This window comes from Strix uralensis, chromosome 11 (genome assembly GCF_047716275.1).
Source record: "Strix uralensis isolate ZFMK-TIS-50842 chromosome 11, bStrUra1, whole genome shotgun sequence".
Classification (NCBI taxonomy): domain Eukaryota; kingdom Metazoa; phylum Chordata; class Aves; order Strigiformes; family Strigidae; genus Strix; species Strix uralensis.
In genome coordinates, this window is record NC_133982.1 from 2,944,609 (window position 1) to 2,960,171 (window position 15,563).

The 15,563-nt window shown below is 42.9% G+C and overlaps 1 protein-coding gene across 9 annotated transcripts in view; it reads right to left on the reverse strand.

The window, feature by feature from the left end:
- The window catches only part of MYO9A (myosin IXA), a 190,100-nt gene that overhangs the window by 32,181 nt on the left and 142,356 nt on the right, over positions 1-15,563 (reverse strand). For 8 of the 9 annotated variants that reach the window (XM_074880273.1, XM_074880276.1, XM_074880270.1 and 5 more), the window contains 5 exons: positions 13,327-13,446; positions 8,747-8,822; positions 3,937-4,080; positions 3,198-3,237; positions 2,227-2,349 (listed from right to left, as the gene is read on the reverse strand). In XM_074880273.1, coding sequence (XP_074736374.1) covers positions 2,227-2,349; positions 3,198-3,237; positions 3,937-4,080; positions 8,747-8,822; positions 13,327-13,446 — 503 coding nt within the window. The remainder of the gene's footprint in view (positions 1-2,226; positions 2,350-3,197; positions 3,238-3,936; positions 4,081-8,746; positions 8,823-13,326; positions 13,447-15,563) is intronic. The other variant, XM_074880274.1, reaches the window with a different exon arrangement.

A 15,563-nucleotide genomic window follows, 5' to 3' on the forward strand; every position in this document is an offset into this window, starting at 1 on the left:
GAAATCACTCTTTTTTTACAAAAAGGAGATATCAATCATCAATGATGCCACAGCATCCCACTGTGCCCCGCACCAGGCTGGTGGGAGGGAAGGGGGGGGACATGGTCACATGGGATGTGACCCCTTTGCCAAAGAGCCCTGCCGAAAGCCCAGCAAGCAAAGCACTCCTGGCACTAGAATTTGTGGAAATTGGGTCGTACTGGGACTGCCAGCCCCGCAGGAGGGGATATTTCCATTTCATCAGCGGCCAGCGACATCCAGCCCATGGCACGGCAGACGGTCCAGGCACCCTCTGCCATCTGGTGTGAGCTTTGGGCATCGGGAATCCGGTCCCCGGATTAACCCCGTGCCTTGTTCCTTTGTCCCTCTGCCTGCAAAACTTCCCAGCCACCCTCTCTTTCCCCACCTCTACTCGGTCTTTCAAGGTGCAAGGAATCATTTCAGCACCGCCCCGTGGTAGCCAGGGCAGCATCCTTTTCTCTAGGGTACCACCTGCATGCAGGATAAAAGGGGAGGCTATAAATTGCTGTGCTGCAGTTTAGGTACCAGCAGTTTAGTTTTCAACTGTGAAAGGCATCGCTGCTTACAGCATCCTCTAATACAGCTATTTTGCCTATACATTACCATAAGTATAGGCATGGTTAAAATCAATAGGAGACAGAGCAGCTGCAAGCCCAGTGTTCAGGCATTAGCCACAAGGCAGCATTTATCAGCAACAACCCCCCCCCCCCAAACCCCGTGATAGGAAACATTTGTATTTCCTGCCTGTGACCCAGTTCCATGGGCTGCAATTTTATTAGCCTGCTCTTGATAAAAAAGTGATCTCACTGGCTTGCACCAGGCTGCTCTCTCGAGAAAATGCTTCTCTCTTACAAGTGTTAAATGGAATTAGGGCTGGAGTGCCCAGCATTTGTCTAAGAGGAGAAGCAGACAGTCATACCAGAGCTGCCTCTGACTTAAATATGTTTGTATTTATTTAAATAAAAAAAGGTTGTGTTGTAGGCTCAGCTCCTACATTGTCAGATCATCACTAGGGAACATCAGAAAGCATAAGGAAACAGGTACTGGAATGATCTGCTTTGCTGCAGAGGGGCAGGGAAGAAACCTTCATGACTTTTAGTGGTCTTTTATTTGTATGCACTGTAAAAAGATATATAAAAATCTCAATCACGCACCCTGAGGCTTTTCAGAGTTTCGTTTGAAGGATGAATAGGTTTTGGGGAGGCATTTCACTCCAAGACATCCCTGTTTCAACCCCCCTGTGGTATCGTATGAATTAAACCTCTGCAGAAGTGCATTTTAATCAGCATACGAGACTAGACTGAGCTTAATATATATGGATACACAGATGTGCATTCTGCAAATTATATATACATAGATTTATATATGTGTGTGTGCATGTATATATTTAATTACTTAATCTTACCCAGATCTACACATGGAAACTTACTAAAAATGACCCACATCTCAAAAAAAAAAAAAAAAAAATCAAACAAAATTACAAGTCAAAACCAAGCCAGACTTGCTTAGAAACCAATTTTTAACTGAAAAGCTGCTTTCTAATATTACCACCTGCTTGTGCACGTGTCTGGTAGCAGTTTCCAAGCCCTGATGCACATATTGGAGGATTATTTTCACTGCAGCTCTTCCTAGGGATGGCTGGCTGGCACACAGTGCCGACAACACAACAAATGCTGTATTGATCCCTCCTCTGAATTCCTCTGCCTGCCTGGGGATAATGCAGCAATGATTTGACCTTTCCGCCCCTATTAAAATTCACATTCTGGCTGGCTTGAAAACAGATTGAAATTCAGATGCTGAATGCAAGTAAAAAGACTGAAAAAATGTCATTTTGGGATTTTGCGGTTCCTGGATTCAGCGGAGAAAGTGCCATGGTGCGATGACTTGGAAAGTGAGGTACAAGAGGACCAAGATGCACCAACATCTCTGCTCGGCAGCTCACCCTCACATCCCATCTTGCTCCACTGCATCCCGCCCCCCCCCCAAGTATCCACCATCGCTCTTGTTTCTCTCCATTTACACCATTTAGATACCTGTAAGGTGTCTCCCAGCTTACCCAAGCCACGTCCTCAGCTAAATTCATGTGCTAAATAGTGGTGAGGATGGGACAGGACTGTGCCTGTAAGTGTCCTCCTAGGCACCCTGGGGACCCAGAGTGGGTATTTGCTTTTAATTCTCCTCTCTGTATCAAAGGCAAAGGATTACCTGGAACTGGGCACTGATGCTGGGTGGTTTTTTCTTCTTGTGGAGATGGAGGAGAGATTTGGTGATGCGGTCGTGCAGTGTCAGGTTGGTTAGGTGCTTGAGGGACTTCACGTCCAGCATGTGCTGTGGAAAGAGAGACTCCCTTTATTCTTGATAAATACAAGAATAACTAGATCTTATCATCATGGTATCTCCTACATCTCTCTTTATACCTTCTGCAGGGCTTCCTTAGGTGGCCACCCTACTTAATCTCAACGGGAAACACCAAGGCATGGCTTGAAATGTAGTTCTTCTCTATTGGCCAGAGCCAGATCCCCAGACCACATTCCTCAGAGCTCCTCTGAAGACTTGTCAAAGGTATCTTTGACCACGGGAAATGTGGCTCTCCTACCCACTAAGGGTTGCAGACAGACAATTCACTGTTAATGAGCAGTTCACTGATTAACTGTATCTGGGCCTCTTCAGGTGTAATGTACATGCAGAGAGGAGTAAAACCAGATTTTGCTCCTCCTGGTTCTCCTTCCCAATCAATGACACAGCACCAGCAAGGACCACATCAAGCATTATTCTTCTAGATACAACAGATCTCTTGGCATCTCTTAAAATATATTGAATACAGACAAGATGGAAGAAAACTGAATATATAAGCCTGTTGTCTCATCAGGCACCAGCCCTCTTGCATAACTCACCTACCCACTCATTTTAGTTTACAGATTTAATTATCAAATTTCACCAGCACATAGGTACTCCTTCCCAGGAGGAGGAAAAAAGGAGCCAGAGCAGGCCCAAGAAAGGAGGATGCAAGTGCTCACACAGCACTCTCCCAGCACAAATCAGGGCTGAAATCCTTCGGTTTTATATAAATGAAAAAGCCCTGAACAGAGCTGAGTTGACCAAGGTCTTGGTGTAGACACAAGTGGTCTTCCTCACATCCACGGACCAGCAAGGTAAAAATGCTGCTTCTTGCTCACCTTTGGGAGATTTGGTTTGGCTTTGAAGTTCTTATTTCGCCTGGGGAGATAATAAATGGCTCAGGTTAATCTAGGTGTGGAATTGCAGAATGGAGTAGTTTATGAAACAAGCCCTTCCAAATCCCCTTTAGCATCTGCTTCCTATAACCTGCACTGAAACTGGGTGGCTTCTGCATGCTGCACACTAGTTCTACAAATTTAGTGGCACAAGTTTGAGAGAAAGGTATCTAATTAAGGGGAATCATTATATTGGAAATGATGGGGATGATGGTAACTTGGGTAGAGCAAGGCAGTGGTGTCGTGAAACAACTGACCACCATCCTGCTTCCTCGTACCCCTTGTTAGCTCCAGTCACCCTGGTGATGTTCTCTGAACCTTCTAATGAGGTTGCAGTGTGAATCATCAACATCATTTCCTCACCTAATTTGTAATGGAAACTTTGATATCATGTTAAAAAATGTGACTGCATTACATCGCTGTCATATCTTGAGACTGGTTTGACCAGCAGATTCATTCCTTCTCTCTCTTCCTCATGTCTGTCATTACAAATGAATGATAAGAGTTAAGCAAATCAGAGGCGTAAAACATACTGGGGTCGCTTTGACCCAACCATGAAACGTCTCCAAGTCTATTTGAAACCCTGAAATTTTTATATTCTGGATATTTACATTCTTCTAACTACCCATGCTGCCCATTATGCTCCAGGAATAAAGCCAAAATCCCCTCCTTTTGCACTGACATGAGGATGCCGTGGGCCCTCTCCAGCAGTTTGCTGTTGGTCGCATTGACGAATATCCCATCTTTGTCTAGGAAGGTGCCAGGGCTGGTGAGCCTGCTGTGCCGCATCCCCATCCGTCCGTTCCAGCCAACCGCGTAGGCATCGCTGCAACACCAAACACCACGCAGCGTTAGGAAGACAGAAATAAAACCTGGTTCTATGACAACATAAAAAAATAAGATTATAAAATAATCCGTTGGTAGAAAACGAGAGTCACCACTTTATTCTTTTCACCATTCGTTCACTCCCATGGGATGAGTTTATGATGCCAGACAGCACATGAAGCAATTGATTGCTTAAGCACCTTTTAAAAATCAAATATCGGTAAAAGGATCAAACTATCAGCAGGAGAATAACAGCTTCCAGCTCTTCCAGACAAGGCTTAGGTCTGTGGATACCCCAGTGGTCTGAAGGATATGAGACTATGACCTCTCCATCAGCCTTGCCATCGTTAATAGAGTCACTACTTCAGATGATGCTGGTACTGACTCTGTCTTCTCTAATTCATGCAACTGGTTTATTAGAAAAAGAAAAAGCAAGTATTATTTGCAATAAACTATTTGTCACAAAGGATGCCAGCCCCAGCTGGACTGATGGGCTGGCCCAGAATCACTTGCTGGGACCTGATCACAAATCACTCACCCAATTTGGTTCTCCAGAAACGTTCAATTGGCTGCAGAAGGACTGAAGGGAATGGTGAGGGGAACCAAAATCCTCCCTTGGAGGAAGGGAAGCAGGTACTCCACAAAATTTCACATCAGGGCAAATAATTTCCAGAGCTGAGGAGCCTTCCTATGGTGTCTGTCTACGCAAAGCCTCTCCTGGGCTGCACCCAACTGCAATACTTTTGGTTTGGTGGTGGGGTTTTGGTGGTTTGGTTTTTGTTTTGTTTTGTTTTTAAATTTTAAATTCTCTATTAACCTTGCAGAAAGCATTATATGAAATAAAGGTGATCTAAAGAAGGATGTGGGGTCTGCAAACACCATCCCTCCCTGTACTCCTTCCCTGAGTTATCTCAGACAGGAGGAAAAGGAATAGGAGGAGACTCAATGCAGCACCAGTCTTCTGGTCATGAGGATGCTGAAGGACATGGAGGTTTAAATGGGGCCTCCGGCACCAGTCACGTCTGAGGTCTAACAACAAGGCAGCCCTTTGCCTTAAAGTCTTGGTTTGGAGGAAGGACAAATATCAAGTGCTGAATAGAAATTAAAAAATAAAGCATGTAAAGCTGTTCATTCAGCCAGCTCAAAGCCTGGAGCCAGATCCCTGGAGCAACGTGACACTGGAGTGCAAGTCACCTTGCTGCCTTGCCGCAGTGCTTTGCAAATTCCTTCCTAGCCCCATTAAATCAGCATTTTGACATGTACCGCTGTTAAAAGAAAGGATGAATCACAGCAAAGTAAACTCCTGGCTGAGTGCTCCAGGACCTGCTTTTTCTAAGCAGCCCATTCAATTCAGGGAAGGCCAGAAAGAAGCTTTAATGTTCAGGTGATCTCTCCTGACCACCTTCTTTCTCTTTACAGCTAAGGTCCCGTTCATTAAAAACCTCCTATTTGCAGGAGGGAAAAAAAAAATTACCAGTTGATGGGTACCACTAAACCTCAATGGCTACTTTCAGGACCTACAACCCATCATTAATCCTGGCTGACCTCAATGCACTCTCAGGCTGTGGATATAGGGACTCTGACTAGAGAATAGAATACCCTAGAAATTCCCATGTGGTTTTGAAAAAAAAAAAAAAAAAGAGAGATAAAACAACAGGTCTGTTTCTTAAGGATGCTTTAGGATGGATACATGCATATGGTGACCGACACAGCCTTTTTGGTACTTGGGAGGTCAATCATCTCACCAAGCCCACACAACCATTTCAAGACAGACTGATCAACACCCGCTTTCCTGCACGCCGCTTAGACATCACCGTACATAAAACAGTTTCATCAATGAACATAAACCAGCAGGAAAACAGACTGCCCAAGTGGTTTTGGTTAGCAATGGCATGGCTTTCATTACTCAACGGCCGGTGAAGGCACTTCCAAGGCACGCTGGCTTCCCGATGTTCTGCTGAAGCTGGGTTCCCCCGCCCCCAGCATGTGCAAACCACCCGTCCGCTCTCTTCTGAGATCAGAGGATAGCGCTTGGCTCGCTAAACCCTCCGCAATGACTTCCTGCGTGATGTCATGCCTCAAATTTGCTTTTAGAAGCAAGCCCCGGGCTATCCTGTGAGTTGGATGTACAACGCAGACTTATCAGAGACCGCATGATCATGAGATGGCTTTGAAAGCAAATTCCTGTTTAATTTAGCTCTGTAAATTGCTTGCCAGTCTATCTGCTGGAAAGTTGTTAAAGTAAATCTCTCTTCTATACATGTTACATTCACCCTTGTATTTACCCCTTCTTGCTCAACAAGTGCAATTTAACTGAAATACCAACATTTATCAAGTGTGATATAACTCTTCAGATCAAAATCATGACTCTTCAGATTACAATCACCTGCCTAGTCCAAAAGCACAGGCTGGATTTTAGAGATCTTATGAGAGACCCAGTTCGTGCTCTCAGAAGGAAGGGGCACAGATGACATTTGGGGACCCATCACTGATGATGCCCAAGAGAAGCAAAGATCATGGACCGTGCTACCGAGGCACCGCACCAGGAGGAACATAGGAGTTAGGACAGCTTTGAAAGTACATTTTCTGCAAATATATCAGTAAAAGGAATAAACCATCTGTCTTGACCCTATTGTTGGGATACAACTGCTGAGGATGATGGAAGGAAGACACAGTAGTTGCTACCTTTGATCCTGGCTGTTTAAGGGCACTTGCCTGCTATGCTGGCTTAGGTTAAACCAAATAAATAGACCTGACCACAGGCTGAACTCCACAGTAAACAAATATAGCCCCCTCGTTGCCTGGGACAGGTGGAGTTTCCCTGCCCCTTGCTGAGATAATTGAGATGTTTTGCATAAAAACGCCAGCAGCCTAAGCTGCTGCACCAGTGTGCCTCCAAAGCTGGACCTGTACGGTCAAGAAAAGCCCCATCCCACTTCACAGATGTCCTTCACACACCAACATCAGATTTGAAGGTGTGTTAGAGAAACTGCAGAACTTCTCTTATCTACATGTGAATATCTCCACAGGGACAAAGTTTCACATTACATCACGTTTAGGGAAACCTGCGCAACCAGAGATGCTAGAAACAGTGAACGTCACCTCTGGAGACACCGACCTTCTCTGCCTCAACCAGGTACCTACTATCATTGTAACCCAATGCATTAGAGACATAGCAGCTATAGCATTAGGAAAAAGGAGGGGTGGGAAAGACTGATGTGAGGACAAGCAGGGTTGCATCATCTTCCCACGATAAGGTGAGACTGTTTGCACGAGCTGGATTTCTGCCCAGGCTCAAGAAGTGGCACAAATTTATGAATCCAATCCAACAATTTTATGCAAATCACCTCTTCTCCAACCAGTGAAAATAAGCCAACTTGTAGTCATATGAGAATATTCAGTTCTCCTTCAGCAGGGTACCACCACTGCTCTCAAAAAGAAGAAATTTGGGGCAAGAGGGATATTCTAGTCTTGATGACAATCAGGGGGCATATGGTGAACAAAGCCAGATAATAAAAGCCACTTTTGTTCCCCCTGAAAAAAAGGAACAATGTATATCTAATTTCTGTCTTGGTTATTTAGCATTAAAGCCAGTAAAAAAAAGAGGTTTAATAATGTGTCTGGAGGATATTTTAATTTGTGTGGAAGGGAAGCCCACTGAGATGCAAGGACCATTATAGGGGTTTGATGGACACATTTCATGAGACAGTCTCAGACTCCTCTCAATTTGTTCTGGACTTCTTGTGAAACTCAGAGCAGCCACGAAGTTACACCTGGATGTCTGCAGTTCTAGGCAATCATTTTAGGACCTGAGGATGCTCTGATCATATCTTTCTCCAGCATACACACACATCTACTCAGAGGGAAGCAGAGAGGCACTGTACCCCTTTAGAGGTGGTATTTGGGTAATCGGGTGTCTGCAGAGGGATAGATAGCACAAGAGTAACTGCGGAAAAGGAGGAGGATCAGTGCCCAGATATCCCTTTGAAATTAAGACATTTTGCTTCACAAGCAACTTAATTCAGGAATGGATTTGGAAAACTTTTGCAGAAGAGGCACAGATCTGCATCTTAAAGTGTAGACCTGACTCTCAAGCAAAAAGGTCTCACTAAGCAGTTGCTTGAATGGCCAGAACCTTCAAGGAAGGATTAGAAAATAAAACTGTATATATAAACTGTAAAAATTGAACTTACTTCCAGTTAAGATGCTTTTTCCCTTAAAAATAAGCAAACATTTGACAAGGTACCAACTCAAGCCCATGACTACCCAGGTTCTCCACGCTCAGAGGCACCTAGAGCCACCATCACACTGCTTGCGTGCAGTTCTGCACCCAAACACATCATCCTTCTTTTTCCCCTCCACAAAAATCATCAGTAAATTTTTATTTCCTTGATATTGGCACATTCATTAATTTTTTTGCAAGCTTCTTACCATCTTGTACACCACACCACCTACAATTGCTGTCTTTTGATGGAGGAAAGTTGTTTTCCCTGCCTGCCTGTCAGGTAAGGATATTTATATATGATCACATAGCAGAGAAAGAATGAAGAGAAGACAAAATTAATAAGCAAACTGGGAGAAACAGTAATACAGTCATTTATAACAACAGACAGTGCTCTCCCATCCCAGATTTCCTTGTTGTGCCAACGTAAAAGCAAGAGACTTACCGCTGGGTCCTCTCGTTGATGGTGTTGACTCCCTGGAGATCTGAGAGTGGTGTCCGCGGGCTCTTCCGAGTAATACCTAAAGCAGCACATGAAAAAAGAAGTTTCTACCTGGCTCTTCACCAAAAGGCAATTAGCACAGCCATAGCTTAGCATTGACTACAGTGAGGAGGAGCATGTACATGTCATGGCACATGCTGGGCATACAAGGGTGCCAAGGATACCGACATACCCATCGTCTACTAAGTTCTACCTCTCTGCTGCAAAGTCATCACCCTTATGAGTAACACTGTTTGCTCAAGCCTACTAATTCCCCTCCCACACATGCACGTTGTAGTAGGGACACGTTGTCCCAGCTAGTAAGCAAATGGAGTGAAAGAAGAAGTTGCTGTGATGGAGGGGACCAGCCACCCATGTCCTGCATGTCCAAAATATGGCGAAACTCTCTGCTGTGCGTGGGACAACTCAGTTGGTTGCATGGACAAAACACCCAGACATCAGTAGGGTGTTTGGAAAAATGGTCATTTATACCTTGCACACTTCTTCCCTTCCTACAGATACATGGAGAGGGTCATGTATATCAAGTAGTAGATACTGCACAGGGCTTTATTGCCTATTGAACCTATATGCTTTGACAGGGGTAGTTTTAGAGCAATTTATATTTAATAAATAGCCAAGGAAGTTATCACGCATAGTTACAAAACCAGATGTTTCAAGCTGTTATCTTCCCCAACGTAGAAATGTTTTGTAACCAAGCATTCAGGAAGACAGAAGGCAATTTTTGTAGACAACAAAATACTTTTTGAGTCACTAAACTACAGATATTTAAAGACCTGATAAGCTTGAATTTGACATGAAAACAGCCGAGCAATTTTTTAACTGTCTCGAAATCGCTGCTGTGAGACAGGAAACATTGCAGCGCTCACTTGAACATGGGGAAAATGTGTATTCTCTTACCCTGAGACTTCTGCAGTGGAAAAAAAATGAAAAAAACCCCCTCTCTAAGAGGTCTAAAATATAGTTTGTAACAGAATAGCAAGAAGCAATAGCATATTCACTCCTCCTGACATATATAATTTTCCTGTTTAATACAGCCCAGCTGCAGAGCTAAAATGTATCATAAGGATCTTCTAATTCTGCAGATGAACGCAAAGCAAATATGCAGAGGTCTGAGCTCATCCTGCTGACCTGCCATTCCTCAGACCCTGAAATTTCTAAGGAGAAGATGAACTCCCAACAAACCTCCGCAGGTGTCACCCCTTTAATGGGACATCTACTGTCCTCCTCTACCTCTTGAGATATAACAACAGCTTGTCTCGAAACATTGGGCAGGAGAAGCCTGAAAAGGCTGATGGTTCACTTGTTTAAGTTATTAAATCTGAAGGTGTAAGTGTCCAAATATCCTAGAAATATGAGCAAAAGAAAAATTCAGGAATGTGTTGCCACGGGTCATCTTTGATCCTGCCTGTGCTCCAAGGCAGGACCAGATCACTCCTGTTGAGAAGGTTTTGCAATCTCCAACTCTGGAGATTTTCGAGAAGCAAGCCAGATAATCTAACCAAGTGCTTATCTATGCCTAGAATCCAAAACTCTCTTTTTAATCTCCCTTGTTGCCATTTAAGCCATTTTTTGTTGGCTTAACAAAACAGAACACTCGCAGGAGTGTTCTTTCACCTCTTTCAAGACTGGCATTTCTGTGCTAAAAGGTGCTTGTTTAAACCCAGAAACTCAATTGGAAGGGGTGGGGGAAATGACAATAATCAGGAATCTGCTTAAAATACTGCATCAGTATTTTTTGTAGCTAGTTTTACACTAAGAAAGCACCTAATATCTAGCTGTGTCTATTTTTTATATAGCATATATGCCTGGATACTTTCCCATTAAGACGCATAAGGCTTCTCTAACCTAAAGCATTTCATTTTGCTTTGAGTGGTGACCAGCTGCAGTATTAGTGAAAAATGGGCTTTCACTGGTACTTCAAAGATTATTTTTTTTTAGTCCATGCCCTTCTTTTTGGAGCAAACTCTGTCTTCCTTCACTATGGTGCCCAAGCTGCGTTAAAAAGGATTGCTTTAAGACATACTCCCCCAAAAAGGACTTTTCTACATTGTGCCATCACTTGACTCTTAAAAGAAGAAAACCACACGTGCCAAATCCAAATAAAAGTTTTCATATTGATGTAGCCCCTTTTCTGGGAAACAGAGCGAGGTTTTTTAGAAATGAAAGGCAAAAAGGTTTTAGATTTAACCTGATGAGTTGCACGTGGCTTTGAGAATTCTGTTAGTGAATATGGGGTATTAAATTGTACATATTAATAGACTGCAAGCCAAGGAACAGTGGTATGAGTGGAAACCACTCATTCCCTACACTCAGCTCAGATGCAGGCTGATCTATTTTACATTTCAGGAATAAAATTATTCTGATTTTTTAAGCTCATTCCCTTTTCTTCAGCTGTGGTGTTTCAGAAAGACAGACTGATCTGCCTAACAGGTATTTCCCCTCATTGAGAACTTTGGATAATCCCAGTCCACTTCCTACTCACAAACATCAACCAGCAGAGCTTCGGTCTTGAACTGAGAGATGTCTAAACCCAGTGCCTTGCTCTTGTGAGAGACCATAAATTGATTGATAGACTCAAAGACACCAACGAGGTGGCCGAGATGGGAAGGGAAGGGCAATCAGTTGGCTACACAAGCTGAATACCAAGTGACCTAAAGGGAATCTCAATATATTAATCAAATCAATTAGTTTTCTCTCTTTGTGTGTAGCTGGAACTAATCGCACAATTCAAGACAAGAAGATGATCTATTTGGTCCCTCTCTCAAGGATGACATGGATGTAACCTCATCTGACTTCTGGGAAAAGCCGAGTTCCTGTGGCCAACCTCAGTCTAAGCATCCTCTCCTGCAGGGCCCACAAGCCCACTAAATTCAGGACCCCAAAATTCTACACACTCCAACCCTGGATTAGCCTGCCAAAGAATTGAAGCCTGGGGAAGCAGCTTGCAGGAGCACACCTCATGGGAAGATGCAAATGATTTCTGAACGAAGAACGTGAATAACTCGTTTGTCAGGTTGGGTGCTCTCGGCCAATTCACAAACTATGTCAATGTTACGCTCTGATCCATGTGTTGATTTTATCCTAAGAGAGACCAAACTGTGTGGACTGGTCTATAAGAAGTGAGGTTTTAACATGTTGAGCTCAACACTGAGCTCAACTTTACTGCTTCACATTAAATTAAAGCTCTGTTTCTAAGAGTCGCTTTGAGTTTTATGAATTTCCCTTTTCACACCTAAGCAACTGCAAATTGAACCCCCAAAACTTCCCACGTTGCTGACCTACCGTAGAAATTAAAAATTAATTTAAATTAATTAATTGCAATTAAAATTACTTTACTGAAAATCACCTTTCTTTTCAATAGTTTCTTAGTAGTATCAGTAAGGTCACTTAGCACAACGCCTCTTGAGAAAACCCATTGCTGTGTTTGCCTTACTGCTTTACATTTCCTTGTCGCAAGAGTGGGAACTTGTAGGAAAACACAAGGTACTCTAAATTAAGAATTAAAGTCTAAATTAAGAATTAAAACACCTTCGCTCCCCCGATGCTACATGCTGCATGAAGCATGGAAATCTGATATAAGGTATCTAGCAGTAAAAGCATATTTGTGAAGATTTAACGTGCAACTACTGTACTTACCGTGCTCAGCTCTGCAATAAAACCTGTGCGGCTTGCATTTATGCCTAAGTTCCATGATGTTTAAGTTAGCAACTAGGGCTGAGGATTTGCCCTTGCAGGCTGCATGGAGCAGCGCTCTATTTCTGTAAGCTTTAACATGCAACATGAAGAGAATAATGGCAGAAAATTGATATATCTAAAGATATGAGCACCAAATATGTATATATATTTTATATATATATATAAAATATAGTACTGCAGGCAAGAGTTTCTGTGTTATCATGCAGGATGAGTTTATTATGTGACAGAGGAGTGAAGAGGAAGAAATGGAGACCAAGTGCATCTTTATTCAACTCATTCTGTAAAATAACATTGCTAAATGCTTTAGTTTTAAGTAAAAGCCCTCAGAGGCAGCATTTTCACAAGCTATAGTTATTTTTGAAGCCCAATGAAATCCAAATAAAGCCAAATTCCAGCTCTATCAGCCTTATATTAGGAATATTCTGACTGGACCTGCGCTGCTTTGAACTTATTATCACACATGTAATTATGTAATAACAACAATAAAGCACATGAAAAACACTCCTAACATCAGCATCCCAACTTAACGTCAGCAAGAAAATGTGGAACCACCAACAAAATAATGCCATATCTCAAGAGACGTGGGTTTGAATTTGATTTTGCTCTTCAAACTCTGCCTAATAATTTCCCGATAGGATCAGAATTACTATAGGGCAGCCGGTTTGATCCTGGAAGGCTCCTTGAGTGTTTGGGTTTTTGGTTGGTGTTTTTTTTGGGTTTGTTTGTTTGGGGTTTTTTTTAACCCTTTCTATCCTGAATGCACCTGGTTTCCATTTCTTGTCATGTGAGTGTCATATGAGAGGGAAGGGCAGGTGGTGGAGCCTTACTGTACTTCTCCTCCTTGCATCTCTGCAGGATCTCTAAGCTCCTCTGATGAACTGGGTGATGGAGAAAGCTAAAACTATCCACACTTTTCAAAACCGCACATGGCACTGCATCATCATGCCCTTGGGAAGCAAAATAAAAACAAAACAAAAAAAATGGAGAGAAGAGAAAGATTATATAAGCAGAAATCAGGGGAGGGTAAAGAACAAGCCCGAAGGACGCGAGAGCTCAAGGGTCACGCATTTTTCGTGCTTGACATAATTTAACCTCGGTTTCCTCCGGACACTGTGACGTGGCACAGGAGCGATGGGCTGGACTGTGTCCCAACCTCACTTACAATCCTTATTAGCCAGAGCATAATCACTTTATAATAATTCAAAGATTATTTGGGCAAAAATCAGATGATTAGATAAATCTTTACTTTTATTAACTGCTTCTTAAAATCCTCTGCCGGGCGTTACCCGCAATTCCCTGCACAGATGCTCCTAGACGTGGCCACCTTGAATTCTCATCTTGCATCCCAATGCCACACTTTGCTCAGATATTGGCAATTAGAAGGAAAAATAGAAATTATTTGTTTCAAACAAGGGTTCTGTATTCCTCAACGGCAGAGGACACAGAGTCTGGAGTTAGGTAGGATGGGTTTGAGGTCAATAGCTGGAAGAAACCATTGTTGCGTGGCCAAGAGGACTTCTGATGGCCCAGCTCTGACCACAGGGTGGAGGAGAGGTGACACTCTGCGCAAACAGGGAGCATCTCTCCATCATCAAGTGGCCAAGTCAAGGGATACATCATGCTCCCGTTGAGGCATGACGAGGTCACCGAGGATTTACCTTGTGTCAGCACATACAGAAGCATTTCATACCAATGCATTAAATCATCAGAAAGGACTGATCTGAACTTTTCAGAGGAACATTGTCAAGGGGTGTCTTCCTCACATTAAAACCACTTCACGCTGCTAGGTGAGACCTCAAAGACCAATATTTTGGCTGCTATCACTTTTATTTGGCAAATACAGGATTCAGGGTTTTTTTATCCTTTTTGGGGATGGGGGGCAGGTGGTGTTGGTTTTTTGGTGCCCAGCTTCAGGAATAAATCTGCAGAAGTCAGCAGGATTGTTTTGGAGAAGGCATTATTGCGTAGGTCAGCTGAACGGGCACTAATCTAAGGAGCAACCCTTGTTGGCCAAATGCAAATGCAGAGCTCATTGAGGGACCATGAACTCTTTGTCAGAGAGAGGATTTAGGTTTGTGTCCAGCAAAACCAAGATGAGAAAGTGGAGAGTCTCAAGAGCCTGGTTTATATGAACAGCACCAGTTCTTCTGTCAAGTTTTCACTAACAAAGAATTCGGGTTTTTTGTGTAGTAAATTCATATCAATGATACAGCAAAAAATGTCAATCACCCAAATATCTTTCCTAAAAAGCTTGATAATGTTCCTTTATTCAAAGTTCACTAACAAATCTAGTTCAAACTTGTAGTTCATTTGGACCATCTCAATCCTCCCTGATAAACTCAAAAACAATAAAAAAAATCAAATTATTGAAGTCCACCCTTCAGCTAATTGCAGCTCGCCAGATCCTGGCGTGTTTCATCCCAGGAAGGTTGGCAGCACCGTAAGACATATCTTACAGTGAAGAGAAAGCTACCCAACAAAATTCACAACGACACTGTTTTGCTACTCTTCACCTCCAGGTTAATGAGGACAATCGCACAGTCACTAAAAGCTGCACTACAAGGATATTAGGAGCACAAAAAAAGGAGAGTCCCCAAAGTCAGCAGGAAAAAATGCTGATTATCCTTACAGAAGCATCTGTAGCACTGGTTGGCACTGCTGGCATGGAGAAGTTAACCAAAAGGATGATGCAAAAAGAAAGCGGAGCAAAATTTTGCAGAGCTGCTTATACAGAGACTGGAGATTTTTCATTAAAATCCCTGTTGAGTATTGCAAGCCTGACTCGGACAGGCCTTCAGACAGGTAAAAGCAAGAGATTCATTTGGGGTTAAGTCAAAAGAGTGCGAAGAGCCTTAAATTAAAAAAAAGCATGCTTCAGATCTTTTCCTACTCACTAATTACAACTGCCCAGTGGATGGTAGCAGCGGCAGACAGGACCTCAGAAACCCAGAATGGGGCAGCACGCCTTTTTAAAAATTATATACAAATATTAAGCGTGCACACTTGGATGAACATATGTGTGTGAAGTTATTCTCAGCTAATCTGCCATAATTTTATCAAAAGC